Source organism: Strigops habroptila, chromosome 2, assembly GCF_004027225.2.
Source record: "Strigops habroptila isolate Jane chromosome 2, bStrHab1.2.pri, whole genome shotgun sequence".
Classification (NCBI taxonomy): domain Eukaryota; kingdom Metazoa; phylum Chordata; class Aves; order Psittaciformes; family Psittacidae; genus Strigops; species Strigops habroptila.
The window spans coordinates 80504460-80529083 of record NC_044278.2 but is presented as its reverse complement, the minus strand read 5'-3'; the positions used below and the strand labels follow the sequence as shown (position 1 = coordinate 80529083).

The following is a 24624-nucleotide window of genomic DNA, read 5'->3' as shown; positions in this document are numbered from 1 at the left end:
ACTCATCTAAATCAAAGAGGTGAGACGTTTCAATTATAAAAACAAAACCGAAAGAAGTTAGGAAAATTTCAAGGTTATGGGTATGACAACATACTTATCTGTGGAAGACAGTCAGAGCTGGAGGAACATTGAAAAATAAGAGAAGACTGACATAAACGAATAAGTAGAAATATTTGCTGTCAGTGGTCTTCCTGGATATTTAAAAATGTATCTACTTTGAAAATTAGGGCTTGACAAGCACTGACTCATATGACAGAAGTAGTAAAGGAGATTACAATTTAACAGGAATAAAGAACCAATGTTTAGTTAAGAAGTTCCTAGATTCTCCAAAAAATGTTCCTAAACAATTTCAGAACAGGAGAGAAAAAAAGTTGATGTAGTGTAAAGTGTTAGAGTTAGGGACAGGTGTAGGATTTTCTAATCTTCAAAAGGTAAAAGACAAGGGAATTTAACTAAAAACAACTAAAAAGAATTAAACGGAGAATTATCTATCCCATTTCCAAAATGAAGGAAAATACCTTTTTCAGATTTGATACTTGCTACTGCCTGTTGGTGATATATTAATAGGGGAAATGCACACAATGCATGCAGTGCATACAACATCATGTCACGTGTACTCTACCTGTCTCTGATGAGTTTTTGTTCGCCGATGGAGATGAAGGAACCGGTCACAATCTGTACACAAGTTCCCACAGACATTACATAAAATGATTGCAGCAGTTTCACCATCATCATGGTTATCACACATTGGCTGGAGAAAAGAAAAGGAGAAATAATTCTATTAAATCCCTTATTTCCTTTCTGCATCTGCTTTTATTCTCTCCCCATTCATCCCCCCCAAATCAATAAAGGGGGCAAAGAGCTTGCTTAGACTACTAATTGTATCTTTAGAACAATCAGTATCTAAACAACTACTCCTGGACACAAAACCCCCCAATTTACTACATCAGTGCTTCTGATACTCTTCATCTCGTATTTTGCATGATGTAGCAAAAATGTGGTTTTCAATAGTATAGTTGAGACACTGTTTTCAACTAGTCTGAGAAAAGATTTATGTGGTAACAGTAATGGGCATGTTAACAGAAAAGTTCAGCTATGAGTACTCAGGTCAGTCAACAGGCATGATATTTACCCTTCACTACTTTGATATGGCATATTTACTCTGTTCAAACATTAATCAAATCTGTCGGCCACCTATAACTCAGAGAGAATACAGCTGTAGTAATAAACCTTAAAATCCATCATAAAATTGAGTTCTCCACTGATATATATATATTTAATTTAACACAGTTCTGTTTTGCAGCTCAAAATATCTGTACCAATAAAGAGTTCAATGACTGACTTGATTATGCATATGTCTGAGAACAAGTTTCCATTGTACTCCCAGAACACTGGTTTCCATGATACTGCTCAAGCAACTTAGAACACAATCCTTTCAACAACATTCCTGGTAGGGGGACACACAGTTCACCTCAACATTTGAATATCCTGGTATAATATAGGAGTGGGGAATTTCAGGCTGGGTTCAGCAACCCTGCTTGATGATGTCTTGGACCACTCCTCTGACATTTCCAAGGCTCTGCAGAAGTCCCTTGACTTTCTTAATCACCTCAGAAACCTCTGTCTCAGCAGGGTTTTAGTCCTCACTGCTGCAGCAGCTCTGTGTCTCCTGTATTCTCATTCTACCTATACTAAACTGCTTTGGAGGAGTCTTTGCTCTAAGCATCCTCAGCTGCTAGTGGAAAGACACAGTCTTCCCTTGCCTCCCACAGGGATGCACCTAACCAAGTTATAATGAGATCAACTTCATTATTTTGCTCTTTCCACATGGGTATTAAAAAAAACACATAAGCTTTTTGTGATACTGAAAAATATAGACAAAAACTCAATTAATCCATCATATTCCATATTAAAGTTATAAATCCTCTGGGTAAATGGTAGCTTTACTAAATCCAGTTAGTGTTTCTTTGGGGTAATCAATCTCTGCTGAGATGGGGAAGAGGAAGCTAAGTTACAGAGAAGTTATTGTGGAACAAAAAACAATTGACTATTACGTGACAGAGATCCAGATAGAAAAAAGCTCTGATAGAGGGTGTCACATGTGCTCTCAAAAATCCATCCTACAGGCATTAGGAAGGCCTTGCTCCATCCTGAATACCAACAGAATTGCCACCTTACTGTTTTAAGTAGAAATTTGGTTTTCTAAGCAGTGCTTGTCTAGAACAAATACTTCAAACATGTATGTACAATCTCCACTGGGAACAAAAGGGAACAATCAATAAGGTTAGGCCAAGTGAGCTTTTCCTGTCATTATTCTGAATTCTCTGACTACTGAATAAATCAAAATAAACACAAAAAGATATGATTCAGTCTCACCATCTGTTTCTGTTGTCCATCCTTTCCCATCCATCTTCCTGAGGATAGTCTATCAACATGATCCTGATCAAGCACACAGAGGGATGCTAAGGCCAGCCATAGCTATTGAAAGGAAAGGTAGAATTAAATGTTTTAGAAATATATATATATAAAAAAAAAACACCAAACAAAAAACAACCCAAAAAACCCAACCAAAACCCCAAGCAAAAACCCCCACCTAAACCCCAAACAAAAAACCCACCCCAACCACTAAAAATACAAACTTGGGCAGATAAGAATGTCACTGTTACCTGTAAACAGTGTCATCATTAGCTGAAGCCAGCTCATACAATCCAAGTTTTCTATTTTCCACGAGAAGTCAAGCACACAATAAAACTCACTGAATTTCTGGGAACTACCTTGTTTCTTTCAGATATGTCACTTTATGATCATAAATACAGTAGTCAGCACACAAGACAGAAACAGTGAAGAAAGATCAACCAGAGTACATTGCAGAGAAATACGGCAAATACAGATTTGCGTATCATTCCCAAATATTGCAAGTTTTGGGGGAGAAGAAGAAATTCAAGGACACATACTAATTAAAAAACAAACCCAAACCAACAAAACTTCAGTTCAGTGAGACTGGTTTCCCTATGTTCTCTCCTTGCTGCAGAGGGCGTTTGAGATTACCTAGAAGAGGGTTCTGAGCTAACTATTCTTCAAAGGAAGCTTTCCCCTCTTCCCTTCCAATGACTACAGTGAAATTCTAAAGAGATGAGCTACATGAGGATAATCTACTGCTAGGCCTGCAACCCAAACTGAAATACACTTGTCAGGTGCATTTCGCAATAGTTTTGATCAAAGGTTTGATTTGAACAAAATAGCTTTTGTTGAAAAAAGTCTGTTGGACTCCCCCCCAAAACAACACCTCCATGACAGAACTAAGTTCATTCACAAGGAGAGCCAAGCTGGTGTTCAGGGCTCCTCTAAGGCCTGCTTAAACGAACAGAGTGACAGCAGGAGCTGGTGTTACTCCGAGATTGTGTCTTCCAAAAAGCAGAGAATATATGAGTAATGTGATGAAAAGGACAACTGGCACAGCCTTTTAAGACGGAAAACAACATGAGCGTCAAGTGCTTGTAACCACTGCAAATCTCTTCTTTTCCATGTTGTTATTATGCTTGAGAAACCATGTAATAATTGACAAGTATGCTTTTCATGGTGTTTCAAGCAATCTAGTAAGGTTAAATTAGTCCCAATTTCTATAAAGATTCATGGAAGAAGGGAAAGGAAAAAAAACCCCACCCCAGGTAAATAATAATTAAGGGCTCAGCAAATGATTTGTCATTTCCAGACTAAACACAGGTGAAGCTCAGCTTAATTGTCCTAGAGAATGTTTATTACTGAGTGTTTTCATAATAGCCTTGGGATATGGCTGATGACCTAGAAGTCAAACCACTTAAAATAATTGTGTTGGAACAAGACAGCTGACACGTTATGAAATTTTCCACATAAATGAGCTCATAAATTGAGTAAAAGGCAAGTATCACAAACTTAAAGCAGAATTAACTCAAGTATAAAATCCCCAAAGTATAAGCATACCACTTATTCTTCATTATTTGGGAGGTACCCAAGATGCATATTTAATCACAATTCAGTTTTTACTGGTGTATTTCTGCTATAAAGAATAAAACTCTATCTGCTATGACACAGAGAAAGCAAGACTTTCATCAGGACAAACATTATCTGTCCATTATGCACACAGCTAGATTTGCAGACTCTAAACCACAGACTGTATGTACTGTTTCCGGGAAAAAACTGTATAAGGAAGGTTTTTCTACAAGATAGGAAGACTCCTGGATAGGCTTCTACTGCACATCTACAATGAACTGATGTTAAGTTTATTAAAGTTCTTACCCTGGTTGTGGCAATGCACCTCACTGGTGATCTGTATTCTTCTTCCATTTTGGTCAGAGCTATGATGGTTTCAGCAATAGCATTCTTCGTCACACGGGACCAAGCTTCTGACAGATGGCCCTATTAAAGAGGAAACTCAATTTATTACAGCTTTTATTAAGAACAACTAAAACTGTAATTAGAGCTGCTACAAGCAACATCAGGTTAGCATCAGAAGATAGAAGAAAAGGAAGTCAGGGATGACTTTGACAAATCATGTGTTTTCAAATCAGACAGATCTCGTAAATATCAGCCCTCAAATACTGAGTTTATTGACTGAGGTAGTCTCTGAGCAGCTTTTGGAATAACTAACTTGGTGTAGGCAGAGGGCATTGATTTGAAGAATGAAAAGGCATATTGCTAAAGATCGCCCAGGAGAAAGAAAGATTCAGAGCTGGAGCACAAATAAGTGACTGAACACCACACAGATTACAGTGGGTCCCTAGAGAAATCAGCTTCACTTGCCTAGCTTGGTGTTCCTGAATACTCTCCCCAGTTTCTATATTTGAAAGAAATAAAGAGGAGTACACAGAAAACATCAGAACTATAGCATACTTTCTTAACCAGCCTTGAAGATTCTGAGCCTATGGCACTGACTTATACCCCGAAGTTCCTGATTCAGAGACTCCTGAATCCTTTAATGTAATCTCTACATTTCTAAACCTCATGCTAAAGGTGACAGAAATAATTAAGACTCACTGGACTCTAAAAAGGAAGCTATAGTGACTAACTCAGATGTAGATACAGTTCTAAAAAGCCTCAGAGGAAGGTTTTAAACTAGTACCCCTCTATTCCTCCACCCTCTTTTGGGTAACAGGGCTGAAACCCAGAACAAGTTTTAAGTATGCCTAAACCACAGAGGGCCCTTACAAAACATACTCAAGAAATGTTATTATTCCCACCCTTGAACAGCCTCAGTCAGGTCTCCCTCATCTAGAATGAAAGGGAATAAAGTTCAGATCTTTTCTTCATACAAGAGGAGAGGAGGAACCTTATTGTTTGGCTACTGAATACTTCAGAGTAAACTCAGTCCCAAGCATTCCTTTCGGAGCTGCTACACTTTAAACATTTCAGAATCTACGGAAAGGGATTTATATTCACATGTGAGAGGACTACACTTTACCTAAGTACTTTATCCCTCTCTTTTTGTAATAAATATTTACATTCCAAGTAGCATGGCTTAAACAAGAGAATTTAAGACCCACACCAGTATACCCAACAGCTATCACTATTGGAAAGCTATCATGTATGTGGGAGATGGAGCCTTGCATACTCTGGATAAGCATACAAGTTGCCATATCTAACATCAGAGCTTTAAGAACTTTCCTACTAATTCTACAATGGTTTTGGAGAACCAGATATTAGCAAACACAACAGTTTCATGGATGAGGGTCTTGAATGGCTAGAGGAGCTGCTTAGACAAAAATACAAGCATCTGATTCTAGTCAGCCAGCCCTTATCTATTTCTACTAGTCTCATTCTCTGATACCTGGCAAAAGCGTCTGCTCAGCTTACTTTTAATCAGCTGTTGATTAAGGGACAGGCTCTCCCATCATCATGGGAGCCAGAATCCCATAAAACAAAGACCACAGAGTTTGCTTTAAAAGACTTGCCCAGAGCTATTTAAAAATGCTGCAGAAGAGAAACCACCATTTCCCTGACGTTTTCCTGCTTACCCAAAGCATAGCTACCAACAATGGCTACAGATGATATTGACAACAACCCTTAAAGAAGTCTTGAACAAATTACCTTCCCCCCTCAATTCATTCCCAATATATGTGGCATCTTACACAGGGAAAGAAGCAGGCTGCCTGAGAAAAATATATGGGCATATACATACAAGTGCGCACCATCTTAATCCTGGCATTTACTATCTTCTGAGTACTTGTCTTTGCAACTGCTATTTTTGGTGGGCCTAATTTTTATATAGAATTTCCTAAAATGTTGATAAAGTAAGCAGAAACAAAAATCCATCATGCAGAATCACAGCGGCACCTACAACAGACCTTTTCCCTCTAGTCACTGGAGCATCGGAAGCAAAGACTAAATGATCATTTTATGCATGGACCTCCACTGCTGAGGGATGAGACACACTTTAATTGTAACTCTTAACTAAAGACGAATTGTGAGCTTCTGAAATCTTGTGGTCAGAATCAACAGTAGCATTTGCAGAGAATTCCCATCCAGCTTCAGCAACTTTGAGAAGGGATCTCCTTAATCTAAGTGCAGTGAATGGCTTAGAAAACAGGACTCCAAAGTTGAATATACTGAAACAGCTTTCCAGGGGTAAGCACAGGGGAAAATCTGGGTCATTTAGAGCATCTCACTGAAATAGGTACAGAATTAAGGAAAACAAGACTTTGGCCTCTTCAGGAACCTCCTTAGTAAGGTTTCATGGGATACAGCCCTAGAGGGCAGGGGGGCCCAAGACTGCTGGTCGGTATTCAAGGATCACCTGCTACGTGCTCAGGAGTGTTGCATCCCGACTAGAAGAAAGTGCAGCAGGAGGGCCAGGAGACCTCCATGGATGGACAAGGAGCTGCTGAGGAAAATTAAAGGGAAAAAAGAAGCTTATAGAAGGTGGAAGCGAGGACAGGCGGCCTGGGAAGAATACAGGAGCATTGCCCGAGAAACTAGGGACCAGGTTAGGAAAGCTAAGGCCCAGCTAGAATTAAGTTTGGCAAGGGATGTAAAAGATAACAGGAAAGGATTCTGTAGATACGTAGCAAATAAAAGACAGGCTAGGGACAATGTAGGCCCTCTCCAGAAGCTATCAGGAGAACTGGCTACCATGGATTTGGAGAAGGCTGAGGTTCTTAATGACTTCTTTGCCTCAGTCTTCACCAGCAAATGCTCTGACCACACAACCCAAGTCTTGGAAAGCAAATGCAGGGACTGTGAGAATGAAGACCTTAGGCCCACTGTAGGAGAGGATCAGGTTCGAGACCATCTTAAGAACCTGAACGTGCACAAGTCCATGGGACCTGATGAAATCCATCCACGGGTCCTGAAGGAGCTGGCGAATGAAGTTGCTAAGCCACTGTCCATCATATTCGAAAAATCCTGGCAGTCAGGTGAAGTTCCTGATGACTGGAAGAAGGGTAATATAACCCCCATTTTCAAGAAGGGGAAGGTGGAAGACCCTGGGAACTACAGACCAGTCAGTCTCACCTCTGTGCCTGGCAAAATCTTGGAACAGTTTCTCCTGGAAAACATGCTAAGGCACATGAAAAACAACGAGGTGGTTGGTGACAGCCAACATGGCTTCACTAAGGGGAAATCCTGCCTGACCAATTTGGTGGCCTTCTATGATGGAGCCACGGAACTGATGGACAGCGGCAGAGCAGTTGATGTCATCTACCTGGACTTGTGCAAAGCATTCGACACTGTCCCACATGACATCCTTGTCTCTAAATTGGAGAGACATCAATTTGATAGATGGACCACTCGGTGGATAAAAAACTGGCTTGATGGCCGCACGCAAAGAGTTGTGGTAAATGGCTCGATGTCCAGTTGGAAACCTGTAACGAGTGGTGTCCCTCAGGGATCGGTGTTGGGACCGGTCCTGTTCAACATCTTTGTCGGTGACATGGACAGTGGGATTGAGTGCGCCCTCAGCAAGTTTGCCGATGACACCAAGCTGTGTGGTTCGGTTGATACGCTGGAGGGAAGGGATGCCATCCAGAGGGACCTTGACACGCTTGTGTGGTGGGCCGATGCCAACCTTATGAAGTTTAACCAAGCCAAGTGCAAGGTCCTACACCTGGGTCAGGGCAACCCCAGGCACTGCTACAGGCTGGGCAGAGAAGAGATTCAGAGCAGCCCTGCAGAAAAGGACTTGGGGGTGTTGGTTGACGAAAAGCTTAACATGAGCCGGCAGTGTGCGCTTGCAGCCCAGAAAGCCAACCGCATCCTGGGCTGCATCAAAAGAAGCGTGACCAGCAGGTCGAAGGAGGTGATCCTGCCCCTCTACTCTGCTCTTGTGAGACCCCACTTGGAGTACTGCATACAGTTCTGGTGTCCTCAACATAAGAAGGACATGGAGCTGTTGGAGCAAGTCCAGAGGAGGGCCACAAGGATGATAAGAGGGCTGGAGCACCTCCCATATGAAGACAGGCTGAGAGAGTTGGGGCTGTTCAGCCTGGAGAAGAGAAGGCTGCCTGGAGACCTCATAGCAGCCTTCCAGTATCTGAAGGGGGTCTACAAGGATGCTGGGGAGGGACTCTTCCTTAGGGACTGTAGTGGTAGGACAAGGGGTAATGGGTTCAAACTTAAACAGGGGAAGTTTAGATTAGATAGAAGGAAGAAGTTCTTTACAGTGAGGGTGGTGAAGCACTGGAACGGGTTGCCCAGGGAGGTTGTGGATGCTCCATCCCTGGCGGTGTTCAAGGCCAGGTTGGACAGAGTCTTGAGCCACGTGGTTTAGGGCAAGGTGTCCCTGCCCATGGCAGGGGGGTTGGAACTAGATGATCTTAAGGTCCTTTCCAACCCTTACGATTCTATGATTCTATGATTCTAAGACCAGCCTCCCATCTAAGCTCTTTTCCCTGTAATATATACAAAACCTGTTGTATTTTTTGTTGTTGGGTTTTTTAGGTTTTTTTTTTGGGAAATAGCAGAATCACTGTTTATCAAATTCTTCTGCCAAAAAAATTGCCTGTAACAGACACAACTATGGAAAAATTCAACCTGGATGGTTAAAGTAATAAATAACTATAAATGTAGATTTCAGTAAGACTGAAAGGTGTCAATCTTAACATGCAGTCTTAACCCCCACAAACTCCACATATAAAATCTACATACAGTAACATGAAAACAACACTATTATCTTACTCCACACTTTCTCGTTCCAAGTGGAGTTCTGAGTGCTCAAGATTAAAAAAATCAGGCTTCAAAGTTAATAATGTAGAAAACGACACATAATAATTGTTTACTTCTTAAGTTTCTGGTACAAGTGACTTATTTAAAAGCTTATTTCAAAACTGGATTTCTGTTTAGCAGAATCAGAACTCGGTTCCTACTGCTTGTAGGCCTAGACTCTACCTAGAAGACTATACCCTTTTCTTCTTCAGACCGACTCACATTTAAACAGCTCAACCAAGTACTAACTGAAATAGAAAGCAATTAAAAAATCTACTGTTCATTATGAGAAATTCTTGAATAGCCTCCACACATTTAAAGGATAGAAACTTACTGCTGCCATGTCTTTAATGAGTTTAATAATGATCTCTGAAATTTGTGTAGGTGTTGAACCCTTCATCCACCAGTGGCTTTCACCTCGCCGAATATAGCTGCCAAGGACATGAAATAAATTCAAGTAATAAGTCAAAATCCAGCTGTCAAAATCCAGCACAAAGAAATTTATACTCTCAGAGTGTTACATGTTTTTTTCCAATTATAAACCAAAGACAAGATAACTGACTTCAAAGAATGTCATTATTTTGTGCCTTTGCTTGAGAATATATAGGTATTTTTAAACAAACCTGGAGTTGAAGATCATTGGAAGTGTGACTGTAGTAACTCCTTTGCCTGCAGTAGTGCCAGCTGTCCCCGTTATAGTAGTTCCTTTGGCTTTTAGCTGTACAGTGAGAGCTTTGGCAATGCATCCCAAAAACATGTCTAAGATACCTAGTTTGTTCCAATCTCCTTTTTCTGTTGAGTGAATGATATCACTTATATCTGCTGGTGGAAGAGACTTCACTCCTATAATACTAGCCAGGCGACTAGGGGTTACCTCAGGCAAAACACGTCTCAGTAATGATGTTACCTGGAGAAAAAAAATCAGACCACCACAACTCTTAAGACAGCTGGAGTTTTCAAACAAAATCAAATAAGGTCTTTCTTCTTCACAAGTTATTTCAGTAAGAAGGACTGAATCTACTTTCTGTACTTAAATCACACCTCTAAGAAATTCTTATGGTTTCTATCTTGCTGTGAAGTGTTTATTAATACACCCAACAAGACAAAGCCAAAGAGTCTAGAACCAACCTCACTCAAACAATACTTGGTCTTCATATAATAATACAAATATGCTTGGTACTGGGCTTATGACAACAGTGATACAGATGTTTGTACAACTCGCTCTCAGACCCTTTCCCCACAGTGCAGTGGGCATGAGATATTACTAAAAAATAAGCAGTTACCTCAGTAGCTTCCTTCCACACCTGAAAATTTAACTGCTTTTTATACAGAATTCTTATTTGCAATAAATAAACAAAACAGCTTTTAAACTTCATACATTTGAGATATGGAAAATTAACAACTCATATTTAAAAGGAGCACCCCTGGTTCTTGCAATTATATGTAATAATTTATAAATAAGGTAGACAAATGCAATGCATGAACTTCAATTTTGAAATGTAATACATAACACTGGTCTAAATTTAAGTACTGCCATCACAAGGCAGTGCCAACTTCAGAATCTGACCTTTCATCTTAAAAAAGAGACTTCTTAGTCATTGTGACAGAAAGGCAATACCGGACAAACTGAACATATGTAACAGGACACAGGTGAATTGAAATGTGAACAACTGGGATACTGTGAAGTAAGATTCACTGAATACTGTGAAGTTCAGATTCACTGAAGAATCCTTTGCAACATCACTCAAAATGAAGGCCATGCACTTGTGAAAGATCCCCATTAGGACACACAAAATGATTAATTGCTTTTGTGCATCCTACTTTATTTCAGCAACAGCCCCTGCCAAGCAAACCGTATGTCCCTTTGATGTATAGTTTGAGAAAGCAATTTATCCTGCCCTATTCCAAATCCTTCTGAATGGAGACAAGAAAGGGTAAGAGTGATATTACTCAAAGGTGTTTCAGAATAGTTTGCTGACTGAGGTTGAATAATGATATAAGCATTAATTAAGCAGCTTTGGGTTCCTACACCTGAGTTCTACCTCTTGGAGACAAAGCATCACAAACTTACTCAAAAGTGAATTTGTTTCAGTCTCATAACTGTAGCCTTCATTGTATTCAACACTGTGCTTCCTACAAATAGTTCTATACAGTCAAATTTTGGTGATGCTGGGCTATATATGTATTTATACATTAAACACATAAAACTTTATAATTTTAACCCCATTCAAAAACTGGGAAAAAAAACCCCAAACCTGACACTTAAATCCCAAAAAGAGATTCTGCAATTTGTTAAAGGTTCATCAATTTTGCCCTCACCTCGGGACTGCAATAACAAAAGGAGTGGCTTTATTTACAGTTATTTTCTATGTGGAATATAGAGATGATCTCAGTATGATTGGGAAAACATTTTTTAAGAGAAAACACAAAATTATATTTCACAAAAAAGAAGTTCATATACATATTATACTATCATGCCCACAATTATAGGATTCTAAAGACTTTTTTCTAGGAATACCAAGATGGACAAGAATAGTTAGCACTCACCTGTCTCTGCACCCTGGGAGAAGCAGTGTGTAGCAATGAGAAGAGATCCTGGAGCAGAGTCAGCTGCTGAGCCAGATATTGCCGGCCTACATTGGAACCACTCAGTGCCAGAACCATTGACAGCAGCTCAAAGCAATAAGCATCAGAAGAAGCATCTTCATCGTTAGGCTGCGAGTTGGCATTCTCTTTACTGGAGATGGCATGCTCCCATTCTTCACGCACACGGGTTGCTTCCATTCGTATGGCCTGGACTATATGAGCACATACCTATCCAAACAGAAGCCAAATGCAAAACAACTCTTAAAAACTTTTAGAAAGTGAAAAAGATTGTGTTTTGTGTACCTTCGCAACTATGACTAAAATGGAAAGCCTGTGCAATTTGGTCTGTATTAAATTACTTTTCAACATAAATTCAAATGAAGAGTAAAGTTTAGATTTAAATTCAAAGCAAAGATTAAATTCTTTAGCATTAAGATTTAGTTTTAATATGAATTTGCTCATCTTCATTCTCGAAAAATTCATTGAAATATTTTTTATTGTAGTTTCTGCCTTTTAATTTGCATTTTACATAGAATTCAGGTTAACACCACCTCACCTCTCACACTCCCCCCAAAAAAACAACCAAAGAAATACATTTACTCAACACCCACGAAAGAAAAGGACTTATTAAAATACTTAGGCTCTTATTTAGTTTACTCTTTGGGAAGCTTAAAAAGTAAATCTTAGAAACTGTGTTTTCATTTTACCAATAGCGTGTTAGAAAGCATATTTAAGAGATTTTAAAGCTTTCTAGGATGGGTGACAAAAAAGATAGATTCTGCATGACTTACTAATCTAAAAAACTTAAAAATTAATCCAAAACCTCTTGTATTACAGTGAAAATCTTTATGGAAATGTCTGTCTCACGATAGGTGTAATAAAAACAATATTAGAGATGCTTTAGCTGGTATAGTAAAAAAAAGTATTCAAAAGAAAAAGAAAAACCACTCTAACTACTGCTTTATGTTAAGAAAAACAAAGATAAGTAAGAAAACCACAAACCCAATCTTTCATTGGCTGCAGGAAAGAACAATTTAAGAATCTATGCATTGACTACCTTTTTATGATTAAATTTTATCAAACCTAAATACTTTTTGATGACAGAAATGGGGAGAAATTTGCAAACTTAAAAATCCAAACTCTGTCACTGAAACTCTCCTAGAAATTTGAGATGGTCTACAATTATGCTATTGTTGCCAGCAAACACGAATGAGTACCATTTATAGCTCAATTCTAAAGTTTTCAAATTGAGTATAACAGCATAGGGGGTTTTTTAATCCTCTTAAAATGGATTTTTTTTCAGTGTCAGTTTCAGCAGGTTTTTCATATAAAATACACACACCTACTATTTAAAATGTAAACCAAAATTTGATTTTAAAGAACAGGAGAACTGAGAGTGACAAATAAAAGGTTCTACATTCATTGAAAATGAGCACATTTATTATAACACACAAATATTTAAACTAGAAAGCATTTCAGAAAGAACAAACCTGCTTCTGCAAATTTGTCAGTTTGCTCCGGCTGAATATGATCCCTACCATGTGCTCCTTGAGGTCTGCATCTGATGTTGCCTTCATAAAAAGCATATTTTATATTAGATCAAGGGTTTCAAGAACATTTCCTAATTACTGTATCAATTAACATGGAATATCAACAAGCTTTGTTGTAAAAGTTTGTAGCTTTCTGTTACAGTGAAATAAGATATTTAAGCACAATCAATTTAACTATGGTTAATAAATACCTCTTAGATGTATTTACTTTCTTAGAGGAAATTTGATCATGGAATAAAATATAAAATAATATAAATACAAGATAATCAATAAGTAAAACAAGTATAATTATCCAAGGTTCAGCCTCTTCACGTAGCTTAATACAATCACTGATTACGTCTGTAAAGCAGTGAATGGAATATACTTTTCAGTTCATTTATTTCACAATAAAAGAAACAGGGAACACAGAACTAAGTTACCACACAGCAGGTATAAGAAAAATACACTGCTAGATATTAATAATTCAGTTATGGAACTTATTGCCACAAGGTTCTGGCTAGAGCAAAACCATCTATCATCTGAAAACCAGAATTACTTTCACAGGGGACAGTCCAATTTTGTCTATTAAACATAACAGTCCATATACAGGGACTTCTTCAGGAGTAATTATGAAACTAATCCTTGCTGGAAGACAGAAGACTATGCTGGCTAAAAGGATACTAGTATGGTTTCTTAATACTAGAAACACCAACAGAGCACCTCCTGAGGCACAAGATAATAGGCAAGGACTTTCAGGCTGACCATTATTGCAGGTGCCAAGTATTTCTGTAATTGTAGGCATAATTGATGTTTCCATTAAAAGATATGCCCCAACTATAATTTACTAATAGAACGCAACATCAATGATTAATTTAAAAAAAATAAGCAATTGTAACATTTTATTTCTGTTCTGAGCTGAAAATTATTTAGCATAATACATAGGACAAACACTGAAAATCATCCTGGGTAATTTTTTTCAGCAAAGTATTATTGATAGAATACAAATAAATACATTGTGTACTTTTTCTTCTCCTTCTGGGGAAGACAACAGTGCTTTTTCCTCTTGTTCTGGGGTTGGCTCAGCATCTCCGGAGATGAGTTTTCCAAATACCTGGAAGAAAGACTGTGACAATTAGCTTATCTGAAAGATAAACTTGTGCAAGTGTGACATTTTACATTAAAATATAAACATAAAGTACTGAAAGTCTACAATTCACACTAACTTTCACAGTATAACACATCATTAAAATCCCACCTGGGATGTAATAAGTCGGAATACTCGCAGCGTCTCAGATTCACAGTTTCTTTGTTGTGCTACACTTGCAGAAATCTGGCCTGCTATTTTAATGCTTTCACCATCTTTCCATCCAAGAATTTTCACTTGTCGAACTCTTAGTGTGTTCTCTGGACCCTTCAATTCAATTTTGATGATGTGATTATCACCCCCAGGAAGTTCACTTGTTACCCAGCCAATATGTCTTGAATCCAAGTCTACCTATTAAACAGGAATATGGGAAAGATGGGAACTGACATTACATCAAACGAAAAGTCATTTACCTCTAAAACAAATCCTTCATATATCACTGGAACCAATACAGTTTTTGAAATGAAATTTTCATCCTGTGCAGTAAGACTATCATGTTTAATTATAAAAATATTCAACCTCATGAATTCAAATTAAAAAAAATTCTCAAACTTGAAAACAATGACATATAGCCATTTATATTTTGTTTTTAAAGCCTATTAGAAATACTGGCCTATCTATACCTTTCACCCTCTAAGCAACAGTTCACATATTCAAAAACACTTTGAACTAGTATTTGCTCACTACTTTCAATTAGAAGAATAAAAAAAAGCTGCCATAATTTAAATGAAAATGTAACACACCATTATCAGTAGTTATTTCATTCCCGTTCACATAAAACCCCCCCAAAGAAATTGTAACCCTGTGGAAGTCAGTGTCTGATGTCCTTACCAAGGGATGCAAGACTTAGTAATTGTAAAAAGGACAAATGAACTGTAACAAATTCAGATTATTTTAAAATAAATATGATTTAAAATATACTGTTATATTATTTAAACTGTGATGTCACCACTGATAGCCAAAAAACGCAGTGCCTCACATCATTGCTCAGAGCAACCCAAGCAGGCCTAAGTACCCCTTAAGCTGCACTGAGCCCTCCCTCATATCCATAGGCTCAATGATAATGAAGCTAACATCTGTTCTTTCCCATTTCTGTGCTAATTCTCAGTGTCTGCACTGAACTGTGCTGCAGGTATCTTTTTTAAATACCATGAGACAGAATGTGCATGAGTTAGGGTATAGTATGTGAGTGTGTTTGAAGATTAAAAACCTGTTGGAGAAATGTCAGAGGACTGTTCAGCAAAGAGGAGGCAAAGCTGAATCAAGTCCCACCTGTCTTCTGGGAGTGAACCATCCCAAGAAAAATGCTTGGGCGCTGTGTTTGAGCAGACAGAAGTAAGGCCAGGGAGAAAGGTAACAAGCTGCACGAATGATCACAAGTCCAGCACCTGAGTTCTGCCATGGCTGCCTTTTATTTAGCTGGATGGCCAGGCATACCACGTCAATATTCTCACAATAAAATAAAAAATAATAATAAATAAATACATAATAAATAAAATAATAATTAAAAAAATATTTGGGGGAGTATGTATGTGTCCATCAATATTTTTCATCTACATATATAGACTCACAAGAAACACACACACAAACTTTGTATCTGCTTGCCTATATACACACTCACGCTTCACTGTTTAGTATGAGCCAACTGTACCAAAGTTTTGTTTCTTCAGAGTGGTAACATCTTTTAGAGCTATATCTGTGCCTTAAATGCTTTCTGAGGCTAAGAGGTAAAGCAAACTGTCTCTCTATAATAAGAAAATGTATTCTCCTGAAGAATTTTATCACTGACTGTCAATAATCCAAATAATAAAAGTTTTGAGCCCAAAATGGTACCTGCCTGCTTGAAACCTGAAATATCTTTGATGGGTCACATCAGTGTCAAAATACGCTGTTCAAAATACATTGTTCTCTGTGTAAAAACCATGCATCTCTCACGTGGCTTGGCAATAGAAGTACAAAGACTGAATACCATTCTGAACTTGAGCCTCAGCACAGAAGTCTTCAGCTACCTGAAGTTAAGAACTAAAATAGCAGGTAAAATGTGTGCTATAAACATGTGTTAGATCATGTAACTAGAAAAACTCGTGCTGATGATCTAATTTCTCCTTTCTTATGGCATTCTGCTAACTCTTAAGCTGCATTTCTCTAATGAAAAATGATTCCATGAAGCAGATAAAAGGCAATGATAGTGCAACACGAAGCTGGGCATCAGAATATCGAACAATGTGTAGTACTACTTAATGCAATTATTTCAGGTATATTCAGATAGAAGTACCCTAAGAGAAATCAAAAGCTTGTTGGTCCTTATAAAACACAACCTAACCAGTCTTTTTTTTAAACTTTCTAGATGATCTCTTGTCCTTTCAGCTACAGTAATTAAAAAAAAACCCCAAAAAACCCCCAAAAAACAACTAAGGAAGATTTTATATCACCCTGTTCTGTTTCAGTAAAGGAGTAAAAGCTTGATCAACACCTAGTCAAGGTGTCCCTGCACATGGCAGGGGGGGTTGGAACTAGATGATCTTCAAGGTCCCTTCCAACCCAAACCATTCTATGTTTCTATGATAATATTCGGTATATATGACTGAATTCTGTCATTAATAATACTGTATTTTCCAAGAATATTATGATGCCTGATATCTGTAAAGTAATTTATCTACCATAAGGAATGGAAAAAATTTGCTCAGAATTTTCTCTGCTACATGCAGCCAAAAAAATGGCAACGATTTTTCAATGTCAACTGTTAAAATGTTTACCTGCTTTATTCTGCAGAGATCTTCTACTGCCTTGCCAGTTAGGAAGGTCATTGAAGTCACTTTGTTCTGCAACAGACAAGCAAAATAAGAACAAAACACTTCACCTGAGGACCATTCTGACTATTTCTTCTGTATTAAGACAGTACATACATAGAAGAGAGACCAGCTGTTTTGTTAAAAAAAAAAAAAATAAAAAAAAAATTAAGTGATCAAAACCAAGACAAAGAATTCCAAAGCACAGCTCTCAAAAAAATTATGTAATTTGCTCCCTGTATTAAAAGCTGTAGCTGAAATAAAGATATATTTGTAACATTACTGTACAGATCAGTATACATATAAACATGCATGTAGTAAGTCTAGAAAATATTTTGAATTTTATGAAAACTCCTTATTTGAATGTTTCCACAGAAATGTGAGCAAGAAAAGTAACTTCTGAAAACATTAAATGCTTGAAAATGCATTTGAAATTGAACATGCTACTGAGAACTAACTTTCCCAGTCATGGGTTCATGCAAACTGCAAATTCAGTTGGATTGGTCTGATCCTATCAGGTACTGCTTTCAAAACCACAGGAATTAGAAAGTTTACTTTGAAATGCGAGGTTCTAAATTAGAATTACAAACTGAAATGGACAAAGAAAATGGTGGTTCTTGATTGATAAATGCATACAGCTTTGACTATGCACCTTCAATGAGAGACATTTCATTTCATTCTCCTCTTACCCCAAGATCTCTGGAATTGTCCACATGAACACACACATAACGTGCATTAATTCCTTTTACACAGTTAATTGTGATGTTTTTAGTTTTGTTTTTATCTTCATCTCCTGACTCCCAGAACGTTTCTGTAGACCCGTCTGTTAAACTACCAATCATGGCAGGTCGGCTTGATGTTTTAATGTCAACAATGCTGGTTAGGTCTTTTAGACAAACCACTATACAGAGTTCCTGCAAAAATAAATGAAAATTATTATAATATCTGAAAGCAAGCCCAAATACAGGCATTATTTACAATTCTTAAAACCATATAGGCATTTCTGTTCTGAGGAACATACTCTTTGAATTATAGAAGAAATTTGTCATTTATTAGTTCAAATTATTCAGCCCTTTAAACAAAGGAAATATTAATAGCTAACAGCTGAATATATTAATAAATGCATAAATATATTAATAAATGGAAGAAACTGCTTTAAAGATATTCATCAGGAGTATTGATTTGTGCTCCTCATAATAACAGAAGGAAAAAAAAAAGATATAGGCAAGTACAAACTGGAAGTACACAGCATTTAAAAAATTAATTAACTCAAAGAACCCAAATGAATTACCTAAATGAACTATAAGAGATCCCCAAATACTTTACTTGCAAACTAACTCTTATGAGCATTGCTCCAGAATTTAGGTTTGAGTCATACACAGGCTAAGGGTCAATATTTGAAACTCTAAAGCTAAGTATGAGAACCTGAATATCAGCAACAAGATTCCAAACTGAGACACATTCAAGGAAATATGACAGTGCAATAAAGAATGTTTAATTCAAACAGAATTATCATAGGAAGTACAGGCTGTTCACAACTGATCTCTGCTTCTGAGAGGTGTAATACTTGCCTGATTCATGACTTCAAAACCAGACTGAACACTGATACTAAAACTCTCTTCACTATCTCCATCATCAGATTTAGATAAAATATTGTTGATATGATGAAAAACATTGCTCTGGTGCAGGAACTGGTGATCTGATTGTTTGAATTTGAGACTCCAGCACCTGAAAACACATTTAGTGCAATATGAAATAATGAATATTGTTTAAAAGACACAACCCACCAGTGAAACCATGACATTTTTGTTTCTCAAAATATCTTCTATAAACCTTTAACTTCAAATGTTTGAAGTATCTTAAGTGGTTCGATGCATCATTTTGAGAAAGACAGGAATAAACTTCTCTTAGAATTTTAACAGTTGGTGAATGGTTATGCTGGGGTTTTTTTATAGTGGATATAGTACAGAATGTAAGAGCAAATATGTTTTTCTCTACAAAGTCTTTTATACAATTATTCATATGTATAAACACATGCATAGATCTTACATATATCTTTCCTACATGTGAGGATAGACATGCTCCTTTGCACACATGCACACAGTTGCTTCAAACTTCCTATCTACATTATCTTTTCATCTATAATGTTACAATGTTTCAAGCCTTTTAAGATTTTTCTTAATTTGTGCTTACCTTAAGGCCATTTGCTGTAATGCACTACCACTGGGAAGAGACATCATAAGATCAGAGATTGTCTGAAGCAGGCGATGAAATGTGTGGGGTAATGGGTGAGCTGCTTCGCCAGCAATCACTATATCCGACAGAGGATGTTCACATACTCTTGTATCTTTTTCCTAGGATGCAAAGCAATTTGTATGTTAACAGACTTCAGAGAAAAAAGGTTAAATAAATAAAAATAAAGACATTTATGGTATTTGGTTTAAGAGTAACCACAATAACCCAATAACGAATGTAAATTTCTAAGCAGCTCCTGTCAGAGAATTTTTACAATAACATGTTATATATGAACACCTAACAAGGAATTTGGGAAGTATACTGTATATTACCATATATTTCTCATAACTTAAAGATGTGAAAACTTGCTTTGCAATAATTTCAAAAGAAACCAACTAGAAAAAAATATCATATTCCAGCTGTTAGTAACAACTTTTTTGAGCAGCAAACCCCAGCCATAACAAACTTGGTAATGAAGCTAAGGTTATCAGATGCCTTATTTCTTCAGAGCTGTGGAAATAATGATTCTTAATTAAGGTGTGTCAGTATCAGAATGGTTGTGTAGTGGGACAAGTTCCACTGGGCAGTGGGTACAAAGGCAGAGGACTCAAGAGGCTAGGGTCCAGCGAGATGTGTTATGGGGAAGATTACCAGAGAAAGAGAAGGAGGTTCTGATCATGATATCGTATTTCAGAAGGCAAGGAAAGACTCATCTATGAAGGATACAAACTCTTTCCCCTGCTACTCTGTTAAAAGAAAATCTGATCCTGCTTGAACCATAGAACCCAGGGGAATTTTTTAAGTCTCCCTTTCATTACATCAAAAGAGAAGCAGCATTCCCACCAGAGCAGAAGTGACTTATTTTAACACTCCTTTGTAGTACGCTTTATCTTTCAGTCAGTAATTATCCAAACTACAGCAATATTTGTTTTATACAAGACAATAGTTGTTTTATACAGTAAAAATTCTTATTTTGGAGGCTGACCAGCATAAGGACCAGTTGGAACACATTTTCCTCACTCCAGCAGTGCTTTTGATGTAGCAGCTGAAATTATTACAGGTAGATTAATTTTCATTACATAATTAAGGTTCTGCTTCACAAAGAGAAGATTAGTTTTGTTGTTTGGGTTTTCCTTTTTCAACACATAATGATAAATTAACCACAAAATCAACAGAGATACTGTATTTACAAAATGAAGACTCACTTGTTCTGCATTTTCTTTATTTGATTTATTTTCTTCATCTTCCTCTTCTTCAGGCTCTACAGGTGCAGGAGTCAAGGAAGCCACAAAATGCCACAAAATATCATGAAGAGAAGTTGTTTGAATGACATTACAAAGAAGCCAGTTGAAAGCCTAAAATAAAATACACACAAGGAGTTATCAACTGGTTAAGGAAACCTAGAGTAAAACTATTTCTTAAACCATTTATGTAAGTAAGAAGGTGCACTGATGCTTTTGGACAGGCAAGTAAGGTCTTCAAGTAAGACGCATTGCTCTGAGGCTAAAACAGTTTATTAAAATGACAACTACATTACAGGGGATATAGCAAAGTAATTCAGAAACACCATACACAAAAATAAGTTCTTTGACAAAAGCTCTAAGGATAAAAAAAGTAAAGTTCTTATGTATTTTCAGAGATTATTCCAGAATGAGGTGGCAGCACTCCTTACTAATCAAATTGGTTAACAAAGTAAATATCCTTTTTAATTTAGAACTCTGTAGGCTGAGATTTGCTTTCCTTGTTTGGTCTCTGCCATTGATTAAATTAATAAAAAAAAAAAAAATCAGACATTTGCAGAAAAATCAACATAATGGGGTAAAAAGTTTTTTTTTAAATTGTAACATTCATATAATCTTCTGAAAGCTGCGATACTGCTGCACGTTGATGTCTGGAAATTTGATGGGTGGTGCTTAATGGTAGAGGTGTGGTACTTTGAGAAAATCCACCTATATTTTCTCATGTTACAAATGCTTGAGAAATACCCCTCCTGTATACAGGTTCAGAAGAAATGCTACTAAAGCTTAGCTGAAATAAAAAAAAATGGCCTCAGCTTTTATTGAAGCAATTAATCTTTAATGGATCTTTTGGCTGCTCATTCACCATCTACATAACAGGAGTAGCATTCACTCATCTCAGAAGGAAGTTACAAAGTATTGAGATATTACCAACACTAAAACAAATCTAAAGAAAGAATACTCAGTCCAATATTTGAAAAAGACCTTAAAAAAAACTAAGTAGAACCAGGAAGATGCTCAGCAAAATAGTATTTCTGTAACTGATTAATAACATTTTCATCAGGCATTTCCTACACAACAGATAAACTACTGAAGGTTTACAAGCAATACTTCTGTATTAACAACATTTAAGAGTTAATAATATAAGTAAGTGAACTTTCAGAATAGGTTTACTGCACATCAAAAGATAATTCTTAAAAGAAATCTGAGACAAAATTTAAAAATATCTTATTTTAATCATACAAGATCCATTAGTACATTAATACCTCCATGGCAAAGACTCGGCAAGCAGATTTCCGTAAGGCTTGTTTCATTGCTACTTCAAGTCCTTCCAGATCATGATGCTGGATTACAAATGCCAATACTGGCCACTGGAAATTTCTCTCTCCTTTGGAAAGAGAGCTGTGGGCGGAGATTAACCGAGAAAGTTCAGGAGATGGATGTCTCAGGAGAGAGGACCCCACTTCTATTCAAAAGCATAAAAATATGCATACATTAGATACTTTCTGCATTTTAACTGTATAGCTACAGTAAAAATAAAAAGCAATAGAGCAATTTTAGAACTGATATTTTTATTCCTTTTTTACATGAGGAAAACACGTTAAAAAGAAAAAGCAATGTGGAAAATGATGTTTCAACTGAGAAAGAAAATACCACTTTAACTTTTACATCAAGCACAAAAGATGCACCATAAATTTCAGAACCACAGTAATTCCTGAGCTGTTTTTAGGCTAATTCTGTGTGGATTAACAAACAAATAATGTTGTTTAATAAATAGAAATAAAAGCCATTACATGTAGTTATAGAAAACCCTATTTGTCTACAGTTTCCAAGAAGAACTGCAAACCCAATGCCATATCCTTGAATGTTTTTTCCCCTGCGTCTGATGTCTGTGCTCGTACCTGCATCTCCACTGTTGACTCGTCTCCTAGGGATTGCCTTTACACGTGCTGGCAAAATTGAGTGCTGTTTGTCATATTCTGATGCAACAACTGAATATGATCTTTGAAAGACCGTACGCTTTGCAAGATCTGTGTCTGTTATTGGACTGGTTTCCAAACTACAAAGAAATCAGCGAAGTTACACACCTATTAATGAATATATAGAGTATACTTGAATTGTACATAACTATTAAAATAAAGACATGCATTTCATAATGGCAATGTTACTACTGCATGAAAGTTTGTCTTATGTACCTAATAACTGTTTAAATGCTGGAAAAGAAGGAATAAGTATTAGAATTACATAAGGTGAAAAAGCATGCAAAGTGCTTTATAAACAAATGTAATAATGTACATGGTAAGTTCCAAGAATTTAGGTATTTTTTCGAGAAAACACAAACATTCAGATCATGCCTAAATTGACACTTCAGACCAAATTTGCCCTGAGAATGCACGTGAAAACATCTATGGGGTGAATTTTTAATATGCAAGCCAACTGAAATTTAGAACTTTATGTGAAGTAAAAATTTCTAACATAATTAGCCTTAAAGCCAATATTCAATTGCTGTGGCTACGCCTCTGACATATTTTACTCCTTACCTTCAGTGGACTTCTTACAGTCTGCAGAAGAACTCCCAGCTTATGCTGTCCCTATAGGCCTCAGGAGACCATGGTGTCCACAGTTTAAATAAAGGAATATACCAATACGATGCACTCTTAAGGAGTTTTGTAAGAAAAGTTCTATTTCTGAAAAGACTATATTGTAGATTGTAGTATTCCAATAAACTGTTTTGGCAATCAGTGTAAAATATAACAGATTGAAATAAAAACAGATTAAAAACAAGTTTTCTCTTCATTACATCCTCATTATGAGGAATCACTGTTTGACATCTGAAAACACTGACCATATAAGTTGATTCTGGACTACTATTAAGAAACAATAAGAGCTCTTTTTTTTTTTTTTTCCCTTTAATTGCCTGAATTGGATCATAGTAAACTTAATGAGGTAAGAAACTGTCTTAACATGACAGAAACCATCTAGCACTTTTGCTCCCAGATAGCACAAAATTGTCATTTCTTCAGTGTCATTTTAACTTATCACAGAAAGAATCAGCAACATTTACTTTGATAAACGTAAGGTAATGAAATTCCCTCCCATGCAAACTTCCCTTCAGAATGAAATCCTGAGAAGAGGGTAACAGCCACTTCCTTTCAAAAAGGCCATTAATCTGCACTACTGACAGTTGTGTTACAGAAGTAGAGGAAAAAACCTGCTACATTTTCAAGGAGTTTGCAATGGCTATGGTCCCTGGACCACTGCTCTTTAGATCACTTATTTAGTTCTGCAGTTCTGAAGATTCTGCAAAACTTGTATTTGTCTTTATGGGGTAATAAGCAGGCCTGGAGCGGATGGATAAATCTCCCTGGGGTATGCTAACAGTCCTTATCAATTTCTGAACAAACCTTTTTCATATTCAGGATGTAAACCCAAGACTTTTCAAGATAGAAGCAATTGGTTTGCATTACAGTTAAAAACTTCAAATCTGATTTCCAAACTTGCTACTGGCTGAAAACATATGAGATAGATAAGCTGTGACTCACTGAAGGTACTTTTCTAACTACAGCTTCACGTTTTGTATTTTTGCTGCCATTTCAAAGATGGATCTGGCCTGCTCTTTTTAAAATTGGTGTTACGCTAATGCCTTAGCATTTGTATGTAGTACCTAGAGTTACAAGGAAGTACCTTGGGGGCATAGATTTCATGTTACTTTCTGGCTCTTCAAAGACATTAGGGCTTGCATCAGGAGTAACTGAGATGTACGGTGCAGGTACTGAAGTTGAGCGCAGGTACCTCATCTCATCCTGGAAGAGGTTGTCATCCTGGTACCCAACAAAGTTTTCATGATGATGCCTACATCAAATTAGATTTTTAAATTAGGACTAAGGATTACAAGTTCCTGAAACACACACATACACAAAAGTCAAACT

The 24624-nt window shown here is 37.0% G+C and overlaps 1 protein-coding gene across 13 annotated transcripts in view; it reads right to left on the bottom strand.

Moving 5' to 3' along the window:
- The window catches only part of MYCBP2 (MYC binding protein 2), a 182810-nt gene that overhangs the window by 8779 nt on the left and 149407 nt on the right, over positions 1-24624 (bottom strand). For 11 of the 13 annotated variants that reach the window (XM_030476192.1, XM_030476191.1, XM_030476196.1 and 8 more), the window contains 17 exons: positions 24380-24547; positions 22597-22754; positions 21961-22160; positions 20663-20812; positions 19416-19576; positions 18794-18950; positions 17912-18136; positions 17190-17255; positions 14545-14784; positions 14302-14400; positions 13251-13331; positions 11722-11988; positions 9798-10081; positions 9509-9605; positions 4276-4395; positions 2377-2478; positions 623-751 (listed from right to left, as the gene is read on the bottom strand). In XM_030476192.1, the coding sequence (XP_030332052.1) occupies positions 623-751; positions 2377-2478; positions 4276-4395; positions 9509-9605; positions 9798-10081; positions 11722-11988; positions 13251-13331; positions 14302-14400; positions 14545-14784; positions 17190-17255; positions 17912-18136; positions 18794-18950; positions 19416-19576; positions 20663-20812; positions 21961-22160; positions 22597-22754; positions 24380-24547 (2704 nt within the window). The remainder of the gene's footprint in view (positions 1-622; positions 752-2376; positions 2479-4275; positions 4396-9508; positions 9606-9797; positions 10082-11721; positions 11989-13250; positions 13332-14301; positions 14401-14544; positions 14785-17189; positions 17256-17911; positions 18137-18793; positions 18951-19415; positions 19577-20662; positions 20813-21960; positions 22161-22596; positions 22755-24379; positions 24548-24624) is intronic. The other 2 variants (XM_032919758.1, XM_030476202.1) reach the window with 1 other exon arrangement.